The sequence below is a fragment of the Ipomoea triloba genome, chromosome 3, assembly GCF_003576645.1.
Source record: "Ipomoea triloba cultivar NCNSP0323 chromosome 3, ASM357664v1".
Lineage (NCBI taxonomy): Eukaryota > Viridiplantae > Streptophyta > Magnoliopsida > Solanales > Convolvulaceae > Ipomoea > Ipomoea triloba.
Genome location: NC_044918.1, coordinates 29,155,923 through 29,180,864, shown reverse-complemented (window position 1 = coordinate 29,180,864; position 24,942 = coordinate 29,155,923). Strand labels below are relative to the sequence as shown.

General features: G+C 35.4%; 4 protein-coding genes across 4 annotated transcripts; 2 read left to right on the top strand and 2 right to left on the bottom strand.

Annotated features, from left to right (window-relative positions):
• Positions 1-8,100: 8,100 nt before the first annotated feature.
• On the top strand, positions 8,101-8,810 carry LOC116013630. The gene has a single exon (XM_031253492.1). It carries the CDS (start codon positions 8,164-8,166, stop codon positions 8,557-8,559), a length of 396 nt encoding a protein of 131 aa, XP_031109352.1. The 5' UTR covers positions 8,101-8,163; the 3' UTR covers positions 8,560-8,810.
• Positions 8,811-10,399: 1,589 nt separating this feature from the next.
• LOC116013629 (60S ribosomal protein L15) lies at positions 10,400-12,641 on the bottom strand. The gene is made up of 4 exons (XM_031253491.1): positions 12,500-12,641; positions 12,248-12,414; positions 10,926-11,123; positions 10,400-10,840 (listed from the first exon to the last, which is right to left on the bottom strand). Exons 1-4 carry the CDS (start codon positions 12,501-12,503, stop codon positions 10,595-10,597), a joined length of 615 nt encoding a protein of 204 aa, XP_031109351.1. The 5' UTR covers positions 12,504-12,641; the 3' UTR covers positions 10,400-10,594.
• Positions 12,642-15,424: 2,783 nt separating this feature from the next.
• Positions 15,425-20,530, top strand: LOC116014340 (protein YIPF6 homolog). The gene is made up of 3 exons (XM_031254377.1): positions 15,425-16,066; positions 19,445-19,519; positions 20,060-20,530. The coding sequence occupies exons 1-3, from the start codon at positions 15,566-15,568 to the stop codon at positions 20,318-20,320; spliced, it is 837 nt and encodes a 278-aa protein (XP_031110237.1). The 5' UTR covers positions 15,425-15,565; the 3' UTR covers positions 20,321-20,530.
• Positions 20,531-21,675: 1,145 nt separating this feature from the next.
• Positions 21,676-23,386, bottom strand: LOC116014299 (DNA repair protein XRCC3 homolog). Its single transcript, XM_031254326.1, has 2 exons — positions 22,381-23,386; positions 21,676-21,814 (listed from the first exon to the last, which is right to left on the bottom strand). Exon 1 carries the CDS (start codon positions 23,348-23,350, stop codon positions 22,499-22,501), a length of 852 nt encoding a protein of 283 aa, XP_031110186.1. The 5' UTR covers positions 23,351-23,386; the 3' UTR covers positions 21,676-21,814; positions 22,381-22,498.
• Between the last annotated feature and the right edge of the window lie 1,556 nt (positions 23,387-24,942).

The window sequence follows — 24,942 nt, the reverse complement described above, 5'->3', positions numbered from 1 at the left end:
AATTTACTTGAAATTAGGCATGATATTCCCCCATGATGTTTCCATGATCAACATGTACTGGCATGATTTGAACATTGAAGCATGTGACCACTAGACAATTTGCACATATACAACACCATTTTGCTTCCCTTCATTTTGTTTTTGAATGATTCCATTTTGCATTCCCATTTTGATTTGCATGGATACTGCACATTTACCACACAAGCATACTTACTGCACATACTATTATATATGATATTATCCATACCCATATACATGTACATCATAATTCATACACACGTACATCATGATTTACTTTGGTTCATGATCAACATATGTCAACTAATATTAATACAAAAATTACATTATAATTTTTGTACCAACAGATATGATATTCAAATACAAAAAACATTATTTGAGCTAAAAAATGTTGTATGTTAAATCAATGCAGTATTGAAGAGGTTTAGTGCAATTCCGGCAAATAGATTTGTTTTTGCAAGTTATTAGAATTAAGATCTGATCTTTCTTCTTTCTTTTTTTTTTTTTTTTTTCGTGTGGTCTAGCACCCGGTTGCACCCCATAGAAGGGTGGGTTCGAGCCTCAATGGAGGCGATATTGACTCTTTGTGCTTTAGTAGGTTGAGAAAGTAGTTATGAACATGTACTGCATTGTAACAGAGTTAGTAGTACTAAAAAAAAGATCTGGTCTTTCAAAATAGGATTTTTTAAAAAAAAAAATTAAATAAATGAATAGGTTAGAAAGAGTATCTATGGAGATGAGCCTAAGTGCCTAACTTTAGCCTCACTCAATTCGGTAATGGCATTCAAAATAAATATATACACTTTTTATAGTCAACCATTATTAATTAGGTATTTTTGCATGAACATGGGCTAAGCCGCCTGTTCCTTGCCCTTCCACCCACTTGAATATGAAGCAATTGACTTCTAAAAGAAACCTTTTTTTTAGTGATAGATCCAAGTCGATGGTCGGCGTTCATTTTATATTCTATAATTTTTCTTTTAAATATTGGAGTAATAAGATGCAAATTATATCATGTACTCGATCGTGTTAATAAAAATAATACTATAGTGTAATTGGTTGGTCGCCTGATTTAAAGGTCATGACGGGGCGATAGTTCGGGAGTTTGAATCCTACTAGAAGCATGTATAGAAAAAAAAGGCTCAAGGATGCTGGGGGTGGGTTTCGTTTGGGAAGAGGTCCAAACTAGGAGGTGGGCTGATTGCACGACTTGCGATTTACTTCGAGGGGTGGGGTCCTAGCATATATGGGAAAAAGGCCCAAAGATGCTAGAAGGCTTGAATTGAATCTTTTGTGCGCCAGATGGGTTGCAAGATTTACCTCTAGGACGAGGTCTTGTGGGCTTAGAATTAGTCTGACGAACTCAGGATCAACTAAGTTTGTTTTTTAAAAAAACTAAAATTTTATAAAAATATAATGGCACAAATTTAAACATATTATTTATTTATTATTTTTTATAGATAAAATAAATATAAAAAATATATATCATTAAAAATGACATCCATATTTATACAATTTTTAAATAAATCGTTTAAAAAATTGTGTAATAAACTTGCAATGGTTATTCAATTGATCGAGAGTAGTGACTTTAATTTATGAACCTACGGCAATAATAGCATTATAAACTTGCGATAGTAACTTTATGAATTTGCAGTAGTAAATTTATGAACTTGTAATTATTATTTATATTATAAATTTACATTAGTGACTTTATAAACCTTGAACCTACAATAGTGAATGTTATAAACTTGCAATGGTACTTATTTTATGAACATGTGATAGTTGTCAAAGGGCTTGTGGTCGAGCGACATAGCTGTGACTTCTCAAATGAGAGGTCTCATGTTTGAACTCCAGTGCGGCGATATTGACTCTTTGTGGTTCAGTAGATTGAGAAAGTATCTATGTATAAACAGACACTACATTGTAATATTTTTAATAGTACTCAAAAAAAAATTAACCTGTCGTAATTATTTAATGAATTTATAGTAGTGTAGGCACAGCTTTGAATTGAGTGGTTATTTTATGAACCTACCATACCTGAGTAAGTCTATGTCGTTTGCTGTCTCTCTGATGTAAATCAAAACAGCCTCGATCCAGGCCTGGCATTCTCTCCACAACAGCCTTCATTATTGTCTCAACATCAGTTTTGGTCAAGTCATCAATATAATAGACTGCTGCAATTTGGTGATTTGATGATGAATGGCCTACATACATATATATTCTTGTGGCCTGGCTGGGACACTTATAGTATGTAGTGCCTATCCAATTTAGAGAAAATATATCTCATATTCTTTCATAAGATCAGATGGCCTACGTCTATCAGAATATATATATATATCATAATCTGGCAACCTCCAGCTCATCCATGTGTTTACCCTCTCCAATTCACTCTTTAATTGAGTATCTTCAATTGTTCTAAATTTATATAGTAATCGAGATTAATATTTCAGATGTACTATCAAGAAAGTTTAAATAATATTTGGAATTGTGGAGTATAAATATTATTTTAAGTTTGGAAGAAAGTTAATTGGGAAATAAAGATTTTGAGAAAAGTTAGAACCCAAGAATACTCAGTTTTGGGACCGAGAAGTTAACATCCAAAAAGTTAATTTTCGAGCAGTTGTTTTCAAGTAGTTGACTCTGAGAAGTCAAAGTAAACTCTTCGGATGGTTGATTCTTTTTAATGCTTAAGGTGCGTGATTTTGTACATGTTAACCACACAACCGCAAAAGAAGCCCATATCTCCGCACCAGAACTCATCCATATATATATATATATATATATATATATATATATATATATATATATATATATATATATATATATATATATATATGTTACGTTCCTGTGCAGTTGGCCTTTTCCGGTGTGGTTGTGCGGTTGCTTAGGTGCGTAATTTTCCTTCTTAAGGTACGCCAGCGTTGAAACTTAAGGTGCGTCAACCTAAAGCTTTAAGTGCGTGGTTTTCCTTCTTAAGGTGCGTGTTGTTGCGGGTCACCCAAGCCATCAAATCACTCGGTACTTGGGGGTTTGAAATTGGAGGGATCGGAATGGGTTCTCTCATAATTCTTCTGCTGAAAGGCAAGGTTAGCAATATCTTTGGCACTTTCGGGAGGTTACCTTGCTCCTTCCATTGGAGTAGTTTTGCGATTTTAACATCTATTCTTTTTACCCATCCATTGGAAGGGGTGTCTTTTGTTTGAGAACGGAACATGCCCCTATTGTGGGATCCTGCCGCCATCGGGGTGCGGAATGTTCTTTTTCCTTCGGACACATCGATAGGTCGGGGAGCCCGGCCTCTCAGGGATTTTATTCCCTACAATGCATTCATATCCTTGATCCTGAAGAGCTGGAGAAGCTCTCCTAGCCCCCGCGATATGCTCGGCTCGAAGCTTTGTGCTTGGGTTGTTGGGGAAAAAAGCTGTGGGATTCCGTCTTGGGGCCCATCTATGATGTTGGCAACTGCGTGACAAGCACGGGTAACGTCAACCTCCAGAAGGGTAGAGTGGGACCGCTTGGCTCCCCTACGAGCTCCTCTGCGGGCAGTACTAACTAGGGCACTCCTGGTTCTGAGAGGGGGTAGGGCCCGCCTTCTTGGATCCTACACATCATTTTCAGCCACACAGGGGTTCGGCAAATATTGTCTTTCGGATCTTGCCATTTCGGCGTACTTGGGTGAAAATTGTATTTTTAGTGGTGATGGAAATTAAGTGTATCGTCCTCAAGGAATGGCTTAATGGGAGTTTGAGTAATAAGGGGTTAAGCACGGGTTCATGCAGTGTTTGAAAGCTAACCTAAAGATATTTGAGTAGTTCATGTTTAATAAATCAATAACGAGAGCAAATAAGAGAATTAAAAGATAATAAATGAAATAGAGATTTGAACCAAACATCCTTGCATAAAATCCCTTGTGTCTAAAGATTAAGTTATGTAAGTCTAGATGATGAAGTTGGGGAAATGGTTTAAGTGCCAATGTCACTCTCGTGATCAATTGGACTATCAACTAATCCTAAGTCCCATTCTCATGGCAACTTGGTTAGAAGAGGCAATTTAACAAACACTTTGTGTGCCTATTTCCTTCAAACTACCTTTTCTCAAAGGTGAGTAAGAAATATGAGAGGTATGGCTATGGTGTAGCCCTATTCTCATAGGTGGAACACCAATTCCAAATATCTCTTGCATAGTTTGGCCATAACTATGAAGATTCAAATCAATTCTACCCAATTCATAGCCAAGTTCAACATTAAGACAATACAAACCTAATTTATGCAATTTAATTCATATTGGGATTCAAGGAAGTTCAATTCAAATCCTAAATATGTTTAAGTATTCATATTTTGAATGTAAAGCAATAATCAATTGAAATAATAAACATATAATTCAAACAAACTTTAAGAAATATAAATACAAAGATATGGAATAAAGAACTTAACTTTATGATTTAAATGCAAGGAATAATCTGGAAATTGAAGTTGAATGTTGGAATTCTTCCTCTAAATCTCTAAAATATGGTAGATTACAAGTGTAGGAAGTGTTTTCTAAAGTTTCCTAGAGAGAAAAACTAAAAGGGGTGTTTAGAAATTCAAAAGTATCTACAAAATAACCAACTAATGGTATTTATAGTGTAATTTTTGCGCCATTTCGTAGCCTCCAGGATAGGAAGTCACGGTGGGACTCACGGTGTGAGTCCCACCGTGAGTCTCAACGATCAGAAACCACACTGAGGACTCACGCTGACACTCACGGTGTGAGTGTCAGTGTGAGTTCTTCAAATTGACCTCCACGCCTTCGTTTTGCTCCTTTGTTCTCCGGTGTCCCCTTGGGTGTTTTTCTTATGCTTTAAAGCCCCGTTTTCTCCAAAGATTAACACTTTTTCATGCTTGTTTGCTCATTGCTCGGTCAGTTCTTCCTTCAAACAAAATACAACAAATTAAGAGTTATTCCACATTCCTTTACATAATATTTGAATAAAAAGCAAGCATAAACAAGCACAAATATGATGCCATTTAATGACATATCATTGGGTTTAAATGAAACGGGTAAAGATTGGGAACGCACGCTTTTTGTAACGGTCCCCACAAACGGCGCCAATGATAGTTTTATTGGGACCGGGTACAGTAATGCTGAACGAGATAGGACAATAGCAATATTATTAATTCGGGTGTGAGGCCCAAGGAAATGCATACAAGAACCCAAGAATACCGACCCAAGGGCCTAGAATGGCAGTCCAAAAATAAATGGGCTAACGAATGAGATACATAAATCAGGGGGCTAATTATAAATAAATAATATATAAAGAACATGGGCTAATAAATAATAACTAATAAAAGAAAGACTAATAAATAATAATAAATAAACCTTGACTAGGGATTGACCTAGTCCCTTCAGTGAAACGGATAAGACTTGGACCACCCAACCAGAGAAGTCTCCGTGTCTTGAATTGATGTCCTAAACGAACCAGGTCTAGCCTTTTATACTGCAGGAAGACCCATCCTAGCCAACCACGTGTGTGGACATCCCCCTACGCGTACCTCCTCCACCCACGTGGCCTGTCTGCACCCCCTCACCCCACGACTCACACCTCGTTTTACACACCTACGCCCAATCCCCGCACCCCCCTTCACACCCATACCCCAACTGCCATTCGTCCATACCCCAGCCGCCATACACTCGTACCTCCCAGGCCATACACCCGTACCCCCTAGCCGCCATACACCCATACACCCTACCTTATCCAACCGTCAAACCCCCTACCTTATTCAATCGTCCTCAAATATCACAACCCACATATAATATTAGGTGGGCCAAGCTCACCCTCCAATATTCTATCAATTATGTTTCATAATATTCATAAATACTTGTATGTTTTGTTTTTATTTTAAAATTTGTAATAATATAATTTGTTTCTAAACATTTTTAATTGTAGGTTGTTGCAAACATTAGCTTCTTGCTGCTAAGAACAACAAAAGAGTTCATAGCCCAACTTTTTTGTTGCGAACAACTTCTTTTTTTGTTGCGAACAATTTTTTTTTTTAATTCTACTGACTCTATTATGATACAATATATGTTTATCTCGAATTCACAATCTCCCATATAAGGGAGTAATTTGGTGTCACTAGATCACAAGCGAACAACAACTTCGTATTACTGCTTGTAGAACCCAATTTATGCTGTGAATAGTAGCAAGTTCGCAACACAAATTTGGTATTGTGAACAATAGCTCTGTTTTTTTCTTTTTTTTTTTCTGTAGCCTTGGATTAAATTTTTATATTAGTATTTGTGAGTATAAATATAATATGTGCAGTCCAACTATCAACTTAGGTTTTTAGTTGAGATGGAGCACATGCTTTAATTTGGTATCAGAGCCATGCAAAAGGTCATGGGTTCGTGTTGCTTGGTTGGTGGGGGCGTGTGAGTATAAATATAATATGTGCAGTCCAACTATCAGCTTAGGTTTTTAGTTGAGATGGAGCACATGCTTTAATTGTATTAATATTATATATTTTTTTATGCATAATTCGTGAGTATATTTTATTATTTTTAAATATTTTATTTGAATTATTTTCTCGCTATAATTTGTTTGTATTCAATATTGTTATGAATTCTTATATAAAATAGTTTTGTTTGTAGGTGGTTATGTGGTTATTAATCCTGTATAAGTGATTGACATTCTTTACTATGGATAAAAATAAAGAATTATATGACATATTATATATTATTTTTTGTAAGAAAATTATAAATATTACAAATCGAAATCATTTAAAGTTTATATGGATGTATTAAGTTTAGATTTTTAATAACTTTTGTACATATTTTAAAATAATAGAATCTATAAAAAGTGTAACGAAATAATTTGGGTGTTAGTACGAGAGGCTTCTCAGGATATAGAAGAGAGAATCTCTGTGCTATACAATTCAATATTGTTCTAAAAGGCTATTGTATATATAGGTTTGGAAATCCCATTGTTTTTCCAATGTGGGACAAAGACTACTTTTAAGTCTTTCCACCTTCATTTTCCAACTCAAATGTGTCTACTTTGAGAATTAATTTTTTATTCTCACATTATTCGTTTTGAGTGTACAATATATCAATCTCTTCGACTTACTATGAAATCTCAAATCCACTTTGACCCGATCCAAATCGAAAGTGGAAATTACATATATTTTTACCACAAAATAGCAACTTTCAATGCCATTTTTATGCTATTTTTCCAACAAAAATTAATAAATGTCTATAAATATTTATAGAAGTTTAGAAAAAGTCTACAAAAATTACTAAAAAGTTTATAAAATTCATCATATCATTTAAAAGTCTACAAAATGATGATTGAATAGATCAACCTAGTTAATAGTGAATACCATGCATATCTTTAAGTCGACATGTAAATTACAAAGAATTCGATCTATTGTCAAATATGTTGGCTCCAATTTCATTATTTCCATTGGAAACGTCACGAGTGCACCTAAGTTCTGCCGCCTTTAATTTGTTCAAACAAATTGCTTATTATTATTATTATTATTATTATTATTATTATTATTATTATTATTATTATTTTGAAATACTGCAACAAACAAATTGCTTAATTAAAGTTGAAAGAATATGCCATGTTTGGTAGTATATTTAGCTTATTAGTTAATTTTAATTTATTTGACCATTATTAGCTGTTTGACTTGATTAAACATTCAAAATAAATGTTTGATTAATTAATTTTTTATAACAATTTATTGCTCTAAAATGTTAAAATCTAAAAAGCTACTCAAGAATTAGCTTTTTAAGAAAATTACTTTGCATGTAATCAGTTATCAATTAACAACTAATTTACCAAACATTTTTTTAAAATTAATTAATAATATCAACTATTCAAACCAACTATCTCAATTAGCTGTCAGCTAACAACTATTTACCGAGCATATATAAGAATTAATCCAACATTGACCAATCATGCATTCTCCGGTCTCTGGCGTGTTAGCTGGCTTATAACGCGGTAATCATTGTCCCTACGCCTCTATCATTTCCTTCCTTAACAAGATCAACGCCACATATATATAGTTTCATTCCCCCAAGTCACCACTATATATACAATCCATATCTCTATAAACCTTTACAATTTACCAACATCAAATTTTACTCAAAAACAGATCTTTAATGGGGATAGACAGGTGGTTGTTGCTGGGAAAGCTTAAGAAAGCCGTGAAGAAAATTAGAGTTCTATTAAACTTTGATCTCAACAAGTGGAAACTAGCGTCGATGTTGGGATCGGCGTCGGGGAAACGGAGGGCAATAAGCTTCAACGGGCGGGCGGCGGGGTTGAGGGCATGCGTGGAAGATTCCGACGAGTTTAACAGTGCGGAGACTTCTCCGGTGAAGGGTGGACTGCAAAGGACTACAAGTTTTCCGATGGAGGAAGATGTGGATAAGAGGGCTGAGATGTTTATAGCTAATTTTTATAGGCAGCTGAGATTGGAAAGGCAAATATCTTTGGAGCTAAGGTATTGTAGGGTTAATAGCTTTGGGTCTCCATTAATATCTCCTTCACAGTGATGGCGATGAAGATTGAAATGGTTTTGTTGAATGAGATTAAAGGCTTGGATCGATCGAGTTCGATCGATCATGTGAATATATTCTTAGGGGAGCTGAGCATGCTACTTTTGAATTGTATGCGTTTCCAAACATTTTTTATTTTTTAATTTCCCTTTGGCTATTGGCAATTTGAAGGAGTGGTTAAATTTGTGATTGACATTTTTCGCATTTAATTAATATTATTCAAATAAAATAAAATTTTGATTAGATCATTGATCATATGTGTGTGTAAATAATAACACGAATATCTAATTTTGAATCACCATTGAATTTGTGAGAATATGAAAAAATGTTAAGGTAAAAAAGAAAAGTGTTTACCTATTGTCATTTCTAATAGAAAGGGTGAAATAAAAACATAAAATATTATATATATATATATAGTCATACATAACTGTGAATACATTGATAGCATGAATAATAGTGACATAGTGGTAATGATTAAAAAAAAAGTGATAATGATGATATAAGTATAAATATAAATAGATATAAGTGGTGATAAAGTGCGCGCAAGTGATAATAGATGTATATTGGTAGGTGTACGTCTAGGTGATATGAGTAGATAAACAAGTTTGAATGTAATGACAATAGCGATTATAAATTAAGTTATGCATCATTCTGAATTTGAAAAAATCTGAAAAAAAAAATGTTTTGCAAATTCTTTTTTTAAATTAAAAAATGAAAAAACAATTTTCAAAATGAAAAATAGAAAACAGTCTTATTCTTTATTTTCTGTCTATTAAAAAAAAAAAAAAAACAGCTTTCAGTAAACAGATATTTGTGTCTCAGCAGAAGAATTGAAATGGTGCAAACCACATGAAGCATGGAATATAAGTGAATGATAGCGAAAAGCGACTAATACTTTAAAGTATGCCTCAAACAGCCTACGCAGTCCATGATCCAATTGAATATCTTCTTTGACTTTGGCAAATGTTCAAGTAAAAACCATCAGCCTTGTTTGTTTTAATCGGGGGATTAAAAAAGTAAGACCAGAAAAGAGAAAAAAGATAGACTACTTACGGGTAGCGTTTCAGTTAAGATTTGATTTCGATTTTTTTTTTTTTTTCAAATTTTAATTGGGTTTGAAATATTTCAATTTAGCACCGAAATTTGAGAACTCAAACATTAACTACTTCTGGTGCACACATAATTATTTATTTACTTTTACTAATAATTTGAAATTGAAATTCTTGGTGTGTGAATATTGGTGGGTATGTTTAAGTTTTTGCTACATTGGGTTGGTGTTTTGTTTTTAGGTTGTAGAGTGTTTTATTTGCATTCTTATCTGTTTGGCGACGTTTATTTTGATGCAATGCATTTGACGAACAGCTTTGCGCATATCGAGTAATATATACCATTGTCCATTTGTGTGTTGACAATTGCGAATTTGAGATTACAATTGTGTCAATAACTATGAGAGATACTCAGATACATAGCATTTGGCGCTAGTTTGCTTATAAAGGAATATGTTGAGTAATACATTTAGCTGCTTGCGAATTTTAAGAAGGCAATGTTGATGTTTCCTTATACTAGAGTTTGTAATGTAATTGCAACGGCACAAAATTGTGCATTTGTTGCGTTCTATTTGTGTAATCTGGTACAATGTATTGTGCATCAAGTAAAATTCACAATCTATAATACAAAACACACCATTGCCCTACCCAAACCTCGACCATCATAACTCATTTATTCAATCAATTCCTTCTATTACCACTGGTTGAAAGGTGTAATTTTGCCCTAATTTTTTTGAAAACTACCATTGTTTGATGCAGATCCATAATCAAAATGAACATGATCAAGATAATCCAAATGATAGTTGAGCAAAACCTTAAATATATTGAATTCATTCAAGCAAACTTTTAATCTAGCATACATAGAATAAAGATAGACAATATCCCAGTCTAAAAGAGTGGATTCAACAGCCTTGCTAAAACAGAAATAATTGAGGCTCTCACAGAGGAGTGAATGATGATTCCCACAGCCAAAGCAGTAAATAGAATTACCGGTAGCGACGCAGGGAGAGTGTTTGGTTCCTCTTCCAGGTGGCCCTTCTCGAAGGGCGGGCTTTGTGGTGCAAGTGTCCCCTTCCTCGGAGACCCCTGTACTTCTTCCCGGCTGAGGTCAGCCCGCGAAGCTCCCTGTGCTTGTGTACAGGATTGCAAAGCCAATTGATCCTAGGGTCATTACGGATTGCAGCGTGAGCAGTATCAACCAATATTACCTCGAAGTACTTGTAGGTGGAATCCTGCATTCAGAAATGTCGGAGTTGGTCACTAATTACGGGATCGCATGGATATGTTATAGAAATTATAAAAACACTCTGAACAAACCTCGTTAATCCAGTAAGAGTTCAAAACCCTGAGGCCACCGAGCTTCCTGCCCGCACGCTCCTCTGCTACTGAGCGTTTGCTGCGCTGAAACTTCAGCTGAGTCACACCTTGGTTTGTGGGTTTGCCATAAACAATACCCTTTGGAACAGGACGCTTCCTACCCCCACGTCTCACACGCACTCTGTATATGACATAACCCTAAATACAATGCCGTGCTTGTCAACAAATGAAAACCAAAAAGAATTGCTAATACGCAAGAAAAATATAAAGCATCGTAATCAAGATTCAAGAAATCCTTTACCAACAACTACATGCAATAACATCAGAGCAATCTTACAATAGAAAAAACTTCATCAACATCTAATCGAATGCTAATACGCATTAATTGTGGTAATGAGACTACCAGAACAAAAACCAGATGGCAATCTTCTTCAAAAAATGTCTCATCAAATTTGAAATAAAGGGGTACAGATTAACAGCCATGTTATTCAATGCATCAATAATATATTTACTGTACAACAATGGGGCTTAGACCAACTTTCATATTATGGAATCCTTAAGAATTATAAAACCGACACAAGATGATTATATGTGCAACATGAACTAAAGCAAGTCAAAGTCTGTCAGTACAAAAATTGAATGTTGAACACATGGTCAATCACAAACACAAGTCCACCTCAACTACTTCCCAGAAAGGTCAAGAAAAATCAACAAATCCTTAGAATACACCAAAACTATAAAAGAAAATGGTAAATTAGAAAGTATTTGTAAATATAATGTACATTAGCATTCGAAAGAGGGTACAAGATACAAGTCACTAATGCAATCTATTACACTAACACAATTTTTATTCCCATTATAACCTGATCCTTATTGGCTTTTATAATATTTATTAGTAGATAGTAAACTCAGTAACAGGAGCAGGTATTTTGGAGAGTTAGAAGAAAACAGCATTAAAATAGGAGTAAAGGGTATATAAATCAAAAAGAAAAAAGAAAAAGAAAAATTGCAACTTTAGAAGTGTCTATCAAAGAGTGTTCTGAACTACAAAGCAATTATCCAATACTCCAACAGTTATGAATTTCCTTTAAGTTGAGACCTTTCAATTATGCACATCAAGCAAGAAATGGCATCCACATATGGGTTAAGAATGCAGGAAACACGAATTAAACGACACAGAATTACAAAACGGATACATAAACAACAACATAAGTTGTACAACATAAGACATATAACTCAACGAAATAGCATATATACATATTAATTTACATCACAATACAAGACAAGATGAGCAGTGAAAAATACGATTTGATACAACATACCTGCTTAGCCTTGTAGCCGAGGCGACGAGCCTTGTCGGGACGAGTGGGCCTGGTGACGCGAACTATGGAAGGAAGCTGGCGATACTCCCAGCACCTCACCCTCAGCAGGAACCTCATAACATCCGATTGCTTCTTCCTCCATAGCTCCGAAACATATGTGTATGCACCTGAAATTGTCCGATCAGAAAAGCATAGTCATCAGTTGGCTTACAGAAAAAAACACAAAAGAAAATCACTTAGAATGCGAAATACCCATCGCAGTGCCGCACTGCCGCTGCTGAAATTCTTCAGTTCTGGGAAGCAGAATTCAGAAACGATGTTTGCAAAGCGGCACACGGGTTAATAATCTCCAATGTGTACATTATTAGGGTTTAAGAAATACTGATGGGCTACGTACCCATCTTTTAGGCCCATATAACTATGGATTGCGCATTCACAAGTAAATATTTAGGCCTCCGCCCATCAACAAGGCAAATTATGCTATGGACCCGAGTCCACCTTGCAATGTGGATTCGAGTTCATCTTCGCAAATTTTACAATGGATTGAGGTCAACGCATCAAAACGACGTCGTTTTGATTAATGAAAAAAAATTGTTGAAACGGTTCCATTTCGCGCCGTTAACTTTCATTTTATATATACTGAAGATCCATTTCAACCCAACTGCAGTTCCTTTTCAATACAACTTTGTTCCTTTTCGATATAAGTACAGTTTCATTTGACATTATATACCCAAATATATAAAATTGTTATTCAGTTTCCTTTCAACACAACTACAGTTTCTTTTATAATACACTACATTTTCCTTTCAACACAACTACAATATCCTTTCGATATAACTACAGTTTCAAGAAACGTATCCTTGCATGATTTTGAGATCGCTCATGTTTGTGCATATACTCTGTCTTGTGATTTTTTTTCCCGTATAGTTGTCTCTTGGATTTTTATTTTTATTTTTTGTATTTTTTGAATAAAATAAGATGGAAGGTCAAGCTAGACCGCCGTAGTTGATTAGATCAAATTATATTTACTAGAAGACACGCACTAGAGTATATCCACAAGCTTAGGGAACTCGAGTATGGGCTTTCGTGGTTAAAGGCGAGACACACTTTACTCGAGTCAAGGAAGGCGAAATCGTGGTTTTAGCACCAGTAACATAATGGACTGCTGATGAAAGTGCAACAAATGAGTATAACAATAAAGCTTTGAATACAATCATGGGAATCTTGATGAAAGTCAGTTCACCTTGATCGCTAGATGTACTCATGCTAAATAGGCTTAAGATATACTAGAAACATTGTATGAATGAGATGCCTCCGTAAAGCAATCAAAACTATAATAAGTTCATACTAAATTTGAAGAGTTAAAGATGCAAGATGAAGAAACAATTATTCAGTTTAATAATCAAGTTCAAGAACTGATCGAAGAATTAAATAACAGTGCTTGGTGAACCCTTTTCTGAGAACAAACCGGTTCGCAAGATTTTTCGGTCACTGCCTCAAAACTTTAGAATAAAAGTTACAGTTATTCAAGAAAGTGTTGGATATGAATTAAAGATTGTAGTTCAACTCATAACCAATCTACAAACATATGAAATGCATATGCGAGAGTGATGACACGCAAAAGAAAGGAAAATCGGTGGCATTTCTTGCATATAAAGTCGAATCTTGCTCAGATTAAGAGGAGTCAGATGATGAAGCTTTAGCCTTAATATCGAAGAACTTCTATAAAATTCTCAAACAAATCAACAAAAGAAATAGAGGTTGTCGTGATGAACAACAAAACAACTGGAATACTTTATCAATTACCACTCCTTCTAAACAAACTGGAAAATCAAAAAATCAAAGTGAGATGAAAAGTTCAAAGCTCAACTAGTACTATTTGAGTGTAGTGTGTTGGCTAATGCATAGGAAAAAAAATAGGTCATTTTGTATCCACAAGTTCATTTGGTGTGCACACTAACAAGAGTATCAGAATGCACTAGTAGTCTTGATTGAATGCATAATTATTCATATACAGTTGCACAAGCATGAGTAAATGGATGTACCACAAAAATTACAACAAAATGTGTTTCAGAATAAGCACAAGGGAAAAGGGTCAAATATACCATCAAGCTTTAGGTAAAAAGTCAATAAGGCTCTTGAACTTTTGAAAGTTGCAATTAAATCTATAAACATGTTATTTTGGAGCAATGAAACCCACTAACCTGTTGGTGACTTGTAATTGCAGGTCAGCTTGGATTCCGGCGAACCTCCGACAAACATCCGACCAAATTCCGACAAGTTAGGTCAAATACCAACGACCGACGACCGTTAACGGTTGTCGTCCGCGTTCTTCGACTAAGTTGGTCGCCTTCTTCGGCAGAACGCGACTGGTGACTGTTGACGGTCGTCAGTCGTTGGTATTTGACCCAACTTGTCGAAATTTGGTCGAATGTTCGCTGGAGTTGGCTAGAAACTTAGTTGACCTGCAATTACAAGTCACCAACAGGTTAGTGGAATTCATTGCTCCAAAATAAAATATTTGTGAATTTAATTGCAACTTTCAAAAGTTTAAGGATTTAATTGACTTCTTACCTAAAGTTTGAGGGTGCATTTAACCCTTTTCCCTAAACACAATAACAATTCCCTAACACTACTTAACGAGTGGTCTAATTTGGCTACATGATAGGGCCGAAAAATGGGACTATGTGAATGTACTACAGTTATTTGTAGCATGCTCACCTTCTTCCTCACTAACCACATTTGCATCTCCTCCGCCACTGGTCTACTGTCCCACCCCAAAATGCATATCTCCAGTAGTGCCAATGTATGTTAGGTTGTGTCCAGATGCACACCACTACCAGTTACTTGTTGGTCGTGTTACCTTATCATTCCTAAACTATAATTGAAATTTTGTCATTTTTCTAAGAAAACATTATAGATGAAATTTGCAACATCAGTTATATCTTAGGGACAATAAATAAGCACGAACTGTTAGAGAAAAGAGTAAAATTGTAACATCAATTATAACTTAGAGATGAGAAGTGAATACGACTAATAAGTATGAATGAATCCTACAATTAATCAATTACTATTTAACTTAGGATAAAAAATGCAATTTATTTATTTTTAATTAAAGGTTGTTATTGATTTTTTTTTTCAATTAAAAAAAAAATCAGTTAACTGTGCCATCTCATTTCCTAGATCTCGGAATAGGTGAACGCTTCAACCTCTCTCTTCTCCCCAGTCTTCTTCTCTGATCACCCTCCGGGCTCCGGCTTCTTCCGGCGAACGATTCTCTTTTTAGTTCCAAAAATTCACTGAAAATTAATCGGAAAAATGTCACACAGCGATACAATACCTCTTCACAGCACATCCCAATCGGACATTGACGAGATCGAGAACCTCATCAACTCCCACCCATCCACCGTGCTCCCGGCGCGTCCGCCGTCCCCTCCCCGTGCTTCAATTCCGGTATCTTCCTCCCCCTTCATCCCATCTAATCTCCCACCGCCTTCAGCCCAGACCGTCAAACCCGCCTCGCCCCCTCCCGTCCCTCAAGCCCCACCTCCCCTTCCTCCTTCCTCCCACCCCACTACAGGGCAGTCTGGTATTCCCTCTACTGGCTTCGGATCCGCCCCGAACACACTTACTGAGCCCGTCTGGGATACGGTGAAGAGAGATCTGTCAAGAATTGTCAGCAATTTGAAGCTCGTGGTTTTCCCTAATCCATTCAGGGAAGATCCTGGGAAGGCATTACGCGATTGGGATCTGTGGGGACCGTTCTTCTTCATTGTCTTCCTCGGTCTCACCCTCTCCTGGTCTGCATCGGTTAAGAAGGTAACGTTTTTGCAATTTTATTATATTTGTATACTTGTATTTGACGCACTTAAAGCTATGAAACGAATAACCTTTGTCGAATGAATGATTTGCTGAATAATGAATTTATCTTGATGTTACTGTGTTTTTATTTGATTATATTGTATTGGCGTTAATTATTTAGTAGTGAAAAATTGGAATTGTTTTCTGCAGATAGAGAACATACAGAATGTTAGTAATGTTAGTAGAGTGAATATTTTGATCTGAGAAGAGGGTTGAGGGGAAGTTGTAACATTCTTACACTCTGATACCTTTGCATCAAGTTTATGTTTATGGAAAATGATAATGGTGAAGGGCTTCATATAAATACTCCTTACTGATATGCAAAGCTCTCCCTTCCATGTAGTGTGGATCAGATCAATGCTTTTACAAGATAACTCTATGTTCTAGATTATTTATTTGATTTTATTTTAGTGGACTTCCTGCACATATTTTTACCTGTGGCCTTATGTCCTAGACTCCTAGACTATTTTCTGAGTACTGTTACAGTTTCAAAGAAAGTTCTTAACTGCAAAATCCATAGTTGTCTGTTGAATATTTGCAATCTTTGAAGCATTGGTGATTTGCTGTGCTAGTGATCGCCTATGCTTGAGTTATAATTGTGCTGCTTTATGTAAGAAGAGGCCTCAAAAATTTTGGCCTGTCTCTTATTATTTATGCACTTTAGAGATTAACAGTAAACTGACTTCTACTTAGTCTTATATGGATAAGTAGCACAAAATAGGTTTGCAGAAGGGAAATCTTAAAATGCTCATGAGTGAAGCTTTAAATAATTTTGTAAGTTTAGGAATAGACTTGGTTTTCACTTTGAACTATTTATAGCCAAGGGTATTGTGGTCATTTAAATTCTGCATAGATTTTCTAACAATCCCCTAATAAGTCTGAAATTAATTTTTAATGGTTTCTATTAAGTTTGGACTTAGGACCAGTGCTTGTCTTACACCTCATTAGTGGTTCCTTACATTTGTGGTCCTTTTTGTGCCTTATCTTTGCTTTTTTACTATGAATCTATGATATACAGATTACAGAGTAGACTTCTTTGAATTTCTATACACGTGCATCAGTCATGCCAGTTATGTTGACCTATCTTACCTGATTAAGGATTTTGGTATTATTCTCTCGAAATTTTTTTAATGCAATGGGTTGGACTAGGTATGGAAGATACTACTATTTCATTATTATTTAGTGTTCTTTGTTTAATTATGTAAAAGTCATGAAATTTATTTAATACGGCAAACACTCAAAATTATTCTATCTAGCTGAGGTAATTTTTTCAGTTGTTACTGACTAAATATTTATCGAAGAAGTTAAATGTATTACAATTTATAGTTTAGTTATTGCCAAAAATGATAAGTATTAATGATTGAAAAATAAAATTGTTGGATACTTGGATGTGGTGAAACATATTAAGTCTTTGTGTTTTTTTTCTTCCTCTAAATGATTGGGGTGATGATATGCATAGCTAAATAACAACAAATCTGGTAGTGAATTCTTTTTCTTTAAAAAAATTTTTTTTTTTATAACGCTTTTCTTTCCATTCTTTGGTTTTCCCAAGAAAGTAGTCACTGCTAATTTGCTATTTTATCCCTATGCTATAAAGGTGAGCATTGCCTAGTGTAAATGATGGGGGAGAATGAATATGAAGTCATGCTAAGTTGAAGTGCATAGCTGCGAGTCTGTGAAGTTTAGAAATGGCTTTCTCATTTTTTTGGATAGGTCAAAAGTTTTATAAGTGCATTGAGAGGGTGCAACCTTTTACCCAGAGAACCGACTCACAAACCCATACATAAAGAACAAGGAAGTCCCATCCAGTTCCTCCAGCACACACACAACAAACCCTAATAACTCAATGTGAAAATATGGTGTTCAACTCCAAATCACAAAGGCAAATATCTAGATCTTGTTCTAACCATTTTTAGCTATTGATCCTAGTTGTCCTTATCCACCTACCATTACAATCTCTGTTTATCTCTGCTTCAAAATTGATCTCTTTGCTGGTTGGCAATTGTTGGTTTCCTACTGTCATTATCCCTAAACCCAAAAGCAATGTCCAAACAGTCACCAAAATTTTCTAGATTTTCCCAATTTATATTTGGGTCCCAAAGGGGTAATGTGTAGGGGTTTCCGCAGCAGATGGTTTGGTTTTGTCCACTTTTGAATGGTTGTCCCAATTCATTGACGGTTGACCACACATTGCCCGAAGCATAAAAGCACTCCTCATCTCTATTGAAAGCTTTTAGCATATCTTTGATCACTTTGCCTCATCAGAGTTTGAGGTTGAGGTTGAACGCTAGAATGGTAATTAGAATAGGTGAAGAAAATTCAAACTGCACTCATTTGGCCTATATGAATTATTAGGATTGCATAAAAAATCATTTTAGTTGTTTACCTTTTTATTTATTTATTTAACTTTAGTTTGATTTTGGTATGGGTTTATTGGAGATTCCATTGGGTTTTGTAGTTTCACATTGCATTCTCACCATAATAGCTACCTTTGTAGCACAAAACTTGGGAACAAAGACATGGGAAAATGTGAAAATATAAAAACGTAGGGGGTATATTTCATATTTGTAATTTTGTAAATATTTTTCCTTATACATAAATATTAGTTGTCGAAATTGAGAGATTGAATGGTATGGCAAGCAGTGAATAACCACCACCCTCTAGTTAGGCAAAAGCAAAATATGTGAGAAACCAATGAAAAAGAGAATAGAATGAATATATATATATTGGATCAAATAAGAACAGGAGAGAACTTCAAACACATATTACTTGCACTTCAAATTTTGAGTTATTTAGTGGCATTTTTTTCTAAAAATTGCTTTTGATCCTTTGATCTTTTCATATGGACAGCTCCGATTAGTTCTTAGTTCTCTCTTGAGCAGCCATTTTCACAGGGGTGTGCCCATATATATATATATATATATATATATATACAAGTAGAATTATTTTGATTGTCAAATAGTAAACACTCCTTTATTAATGAGTAATATCATATGAAAATTGTTTGTGCAATTGTACTCAATCCCTGTGACTTCGTTACAATTAAATTCATGGACACAAGTCTGGGAACTTTCTAGGGATATCTACCTTTCATCTTTCTACGACCTACATTATCGTTTTGTGAGGGTTGTGGTGTTAGCTTTGTAGTACCTTAACTTGCTGATAATATGTTGACCGGTTAGGTTGTTACTTTTTAGTCCTTACCACACAACAGTCTAGGGTTATAAACATCCCAGCACTCGCTTTGTAATCTCATGTCTTGTATCTAGCTTATGGTTCAAATTTCTAGACTGACTAATTTATGTTTTTTCTTCTTGACTTTTAATTCTGCTCCAGTCCGAGGTTTTTGCTGTTGCTTTTGCATTGCTGGCAGCAGGTGCTGTGATTCTTACATTGAATGTATTGCTGCTGGTAATGATCTCTGTCTCTGTCTCTGTCTTTCTCTTCCACCAACCCCCTACCCCTCCTAAATGACAGATTGACATGCATGTGTCATGTGTGGGCACCCGAATTATGTTAATGATCACATTTTCAGTTTTGGGCTTATAACTCACTCCCTACCCTCTCCTTTGTTTTCTTTTCCAAAAGTGAAATCTTATTCTGGGAAGGGGAAATGAGCATTTGCATTTATTATATCGTGAGCTCTCTTTATTCTTCTCCCTTCTCCCAAAAGGTTGAATCTCCAACCCTAAGGGCCCCCCACACCCCGGCCCGACAGAGCATGTGAGAGGATGTAAATCACGGTTACTCAGTGGCTCAGCAGACAGAGCCAAATGCCAGTGCGCACAAGGGATTTACCTACTTTGGGCATAATTCCCACACTGACACTACCGAGTTTTGAACCTTGGTCTCTTCTCCCAAGTCCCAAATAACTGAACCAGTGAGCTAAACCCGTGCGAGCTTCTTTTATCTATTCATTTTAACAGGTAATTGCCGTTTTCTCTGTTACAGGGCGGTCAAATAATCTTCTTCCAGAGTTTGAGTCTGCTCGGATACTGTCTATTTCCACTCGACGTTGGTGCTGTTATCTGCATGGTGATGGATAACGTAATAGTTAAGATAGTGGTAGTTGGGGTGACCTTGGCATGGAGCTCTTGGGCTGCATATCCATTCATGAGTACTGCTGTCACTTCTAGTAGGAAGGCTCTTGCACTTTACCCTGTTCTTCTCATGTATGTATCTGTTGGGTTTCTCATTATTGCTATCGATTAATGTGTTGCTGTTGCTACTGACAGCAAAAGAGGTATAAGTTTGCCAACTCGAATGAAAATGTTGCATACCGATTTTGGTTGTGTTAGCTACTTAGCTTGACTTTCTTAATTGTAACAGAATGTATTTGTTCAAATACTGGCATACTAGTAATACATATTTTCCTTGTATGAACCATACATTTTTACTTTAACGTCTCAGTATTCTAGGCCATATTAATTTAAGATGTTCTCTATTGGCATTTGTGCTATTCTTAACATTTGCTTTTGTAGTTATTAGATTTACCAAATTAGAGTTGGTTCTTTCAAAAAAGATTTAAAATAAGGTTTTCAAAAAAGAGTTGATTAGAGTAGTTTTAACCTTATTTTAAAAGTAACATAACGTATTATTTGTCATGTTACACGCCATTTTTGAGCTGAATCATGATCTAACAGTTCACAATTTGTCTATTCAATTATAATATCAATTTGTTAATTTTACAATTATTGTATTTAATATTAACATCAATTAGCAAAACTTACTCAAGAATATTTGTAACATAAATCTGCCATTTAAAAAAAAAAAATCTGCCACTTTTCATTTTGAAAAAATCAGTATCATTTTCTATGACTTGAATGTTGAAGGTTGTTCTACCACGTTCTTGTGGTCATATCTTATATTCATCATCCTACCTTGACTTGGATGTAGAAGGTTGTTTTGCCACAAATCTTGTGGTCATATCTTCCTTATATTCATCATTCTACCTTTAGATCACTGAATAGCTTGTTCCTTTGTAATGTCCTGAGATACTTATGATCTCTCATAACTGTCACCTTCATGTCTCAACTTGATTGTAATTCTCTTTGCACTTTGAGACATGTCTCTTTCTGGCTAATCTCATTGCTGAGGTCCAAGTTTTTTCTGATGATCTTTTTGAATCTAGCCTAGACTAAGTTAAATTTGCAACACTTCCCTTAACTTAATAATCCAAAGGAAGTTAGATAAAAACAAAATTCTACATCGGAAATAGATATTTTCAAGATAAATTAAAACTGAAGTAAAGATAAAATATTATAAGTAAAAAGCATAAAAGAAGTTTATAGTGGTTCAGATGTGATATCGTCTAAGAAGATATTCACTCGCAATTTATATCACAATACGATTAAAGTGAATAAGCCAACCATATGCTTTGATCACAAAACCTATCGAGCTTGCTCAAGTTTTTATAGGACAACTACTGCTACTCTACCTTTATTTACAAAATGGTAGAGATTTACAAAGATTCAACACAAGGTGGAAAAACTCCTCCAACTAAGTTACTAATAAAGACTAGATATTCTAAGTCTGAATTCTCTTGATGAATGGCATGTGAAACTTTTGAATGCTTGAAAATGTGATATTAAGTGTCAGAACAACCTACTGCGTCTGCCAAAAAGCACATGCATGCGTTGATAAGTGGTCGATGCTAATAATGCTTCCTTCTTCATAATCAAAAGATCTATCCTTCAAGGCTCTTGACTGTGAAGCAAGAGGCCGGGAGGAGAAAGTGAGAAACTACCAACTAGTAACCTCCTATGATCTAAAACTTGTTTCTACCTGAATTACAAAACAGCTCAAATACCTTCCTCTATCTCCACCCACTACTCAATCCTTGAGAAATGGAGATTTTTAAGCCATAAATTTAACATAAAAGTCTGAAGAAAATGCTACCAAACAGCTTTAATGTTGCCTAAGGTTTAGTGTTAGTGTAGTATTAAAATAAATACACTGCAAGTAACTTTTCAGCTCTACATATATTTTCTTGAGTACTATTGACTCTGTTACAATGTAGTATCTGTCCGTCAAATTTAGGTATATAGTTTGGTGCATAAATGGTACTGTATTAACTAGCCAGCTGTCCAGCTTTTGAGAAAAACATTATCTATATGATCAGCATAAGTATCGATTTTATAATTTTATCCTATTCTCAATCCAACTTGAGAAACAAAAGGGATTGAAAACAAAGTATTCCACTCTATACAAAAATTCAATTACAAGAAAACAGAAAGAAAAAAAAAATTACATGGGCAGCAATAATTATATACCTGAATGGAGGTTATTTTTCCTTGTCTTTTTGGGGTTGAAAATATGCCCTGCCTGTTGAGTAAACTGTGGGTTTGTACATTACTTGACCTCATATCATTGAAAGTTGAAACGGAATGGCTACCTTTCAACTCCAAAAACCCCTTCTTTTCTAATAACAAATTCGCAGGAAGAATCAGGCAGATAGGGGGAAAACACAACGCGCATAAACTGTCTTTTCTGCATAAGAGCACACCCATCTCCATCTTCACCCACTCTTTCCTCATGCTTGGACAAAAACAACCTCGTATTCACACAATTCGCCCAGGATAATCCCAGAACAGCACACACATTCCTTCCAGAAGTGTACAGCGAAGGCAAATTGCCAATCCGAATCGATTCAGAAGCATTCACCACATCCACAACCTGGTTAACCACCAACACCGCCAAACCAAACCTCCTCGCTTGCTCCTTTAATTTCCCCGAAATCTTGAAGAACAAATCCGACCTCTGCTTAAGCTCCCGCGGCTTGTTCTCGAATTCATAGCGAAATAGCGCGGCTATGGAGTCAATAACCACTAGCTTGATAGGGGAAAGGGGTGCTGGGGGGCGGGATAGAATGGAGTCAATGCGGGGCAATAGGTCGAGCAGGTGGTATGCAGAGTGAAGTGGGTGGGTGAGGATCTTATCCAAGGGGTTGTGAAGAGCGGGGAAAGAAAGGGAGAGCTGGCGGAGGCGGCGGAGAGGGAAAGGAGGCTCGGAGTAGAGGTAGAGAGAGGAGGCGGAGAGGCCGCCGAGGGAGAAAGGGAGCTGGGCAGTGAGGAGGAGTTGGAGGGAGATTTGGGTTTTTCCGCAGCCGCTCTCGGCGACTAGCTCGGTTACAGAGTTGCAAGGGACGCCGCCGGCGAGGAGGCGATCTAGAAGTGGGCAGCCAAGAGTGCACTTCCGTGTTTGGGTGATTAAGAGAGGTTGAAGAAGATCTTCTGGATTCATAATGCTCTGTTGTTGTGTTTGCGATTTGCGATTAGGTTTTGGTTTGGAGGAGATGATGAGATACAATTGGAATTTCAAATTTAGTAAAGGCGCCAAAATAAAAATAAATAAATAAATAATGGAACTACTCCATATTCCGTAACACCTTTTTCGTTTTTTGTTTTTTGATGAAAAATTTAAAAATTTATTAGGAATTTAAAAAATTATAAAATTATTCTTTGGTGAAACCTTTGACTTGAAAAAATTCAAGTGTGACTTAGAATCAGAGCAATAATTCTTGTATGTTGCAAAGATATACAACTTACCATAGAATTTCTACATACAAAAAATATCAAGTTATTCTCTTATTGGATTTTTAATAAAAGCAACATGAGAAATTTGATATTTTTTGTATCTCAAAAGTTCTAGTTTGATTACCCTTATTGCTTAGTAAGTGAAATAAAAAAATTTTAGGATAGCGTATCACTATTTCACATGCCGAAAAACGTTGATCAAGTGTTTCCTTGTATTGTGTCTTAGGTTCTTTATACGAGACTTAGATTCATAAATCCTAACAAGTCATAGAAGGATTATTGAAATACGTTTGGAGCTGAAAAACCTTGAAATAGAAGGTTGCGAATTTGAAAATAAAGTTGCTAAAGTGGTTTTAATATAAAAGGGGGAATAAGATGTAAATTTCCTACTTTACACTTCCAATAATAAGGGGTTTTTAGGTTTTCCGTCAGGTTTAGACGGAAACCTAACGACGGGGACAAAGCAAGCCACTTCGCTCATAAATGAGGGGTACAAAATAGATATGATCATAATCGAGGGATTGCTCGTCAATATGTGTATAACTTATGAACCAAATATGTCATTTTTCTTAAATTTTTTGTAATAAGTATTATGATTCCTATTACGAATTAAGATCTATGAAACGGTCTCAAACCAACTCTTTGTAAATTTATAGACTTTTTAACTAAGCTTATAAGTTGTCATTAGTACTCAATGTTGAATCTCCAAGAGTTCTATAATAGTATAAAAAGAAGAGTCACACTTGTGTGAGATGTCTCACGGATCTTAATCCGTGAGACAAATCAAATCTAAGACAGTTGCTTGTTAATTTTGATACAAATCATAGAGGTAATTCTACTTTTTGTTCTAGATTTATATGTGTCATTCCATTTTTTGTCCTTATTTTTAAAAAAACTCCTCCATTGGTCCTAGTATTATTGTGACATGACTATTTTTTAATCCGTCAAAAAAATTATTTAAATGACGTTAAATACAAGGACATTTCGGTCTATTCAGTTATAAGTGTTAAATCAATTTTTTATCCTAGATTTATATGTGTTATTCCACTTTTAGTCTTTTTTTTTTTTCAGAACAGCCCCGTTGGTCTTAGCATTATTGTGGCATGATCATTTTTGTCCTACATCAATAAATATGTTTAAATGGTATTAAAAATGACATTGTTTTTTTTTAAATGACATTGTTAACCACTCAAAAACATCTTTTTTTTTTCTTCTCATGGGTAATAATAGAACAATACAAAGGTTCTACATCTTCAAAAAACATATACACTAATTATACACTCATTGATAGCATAAATA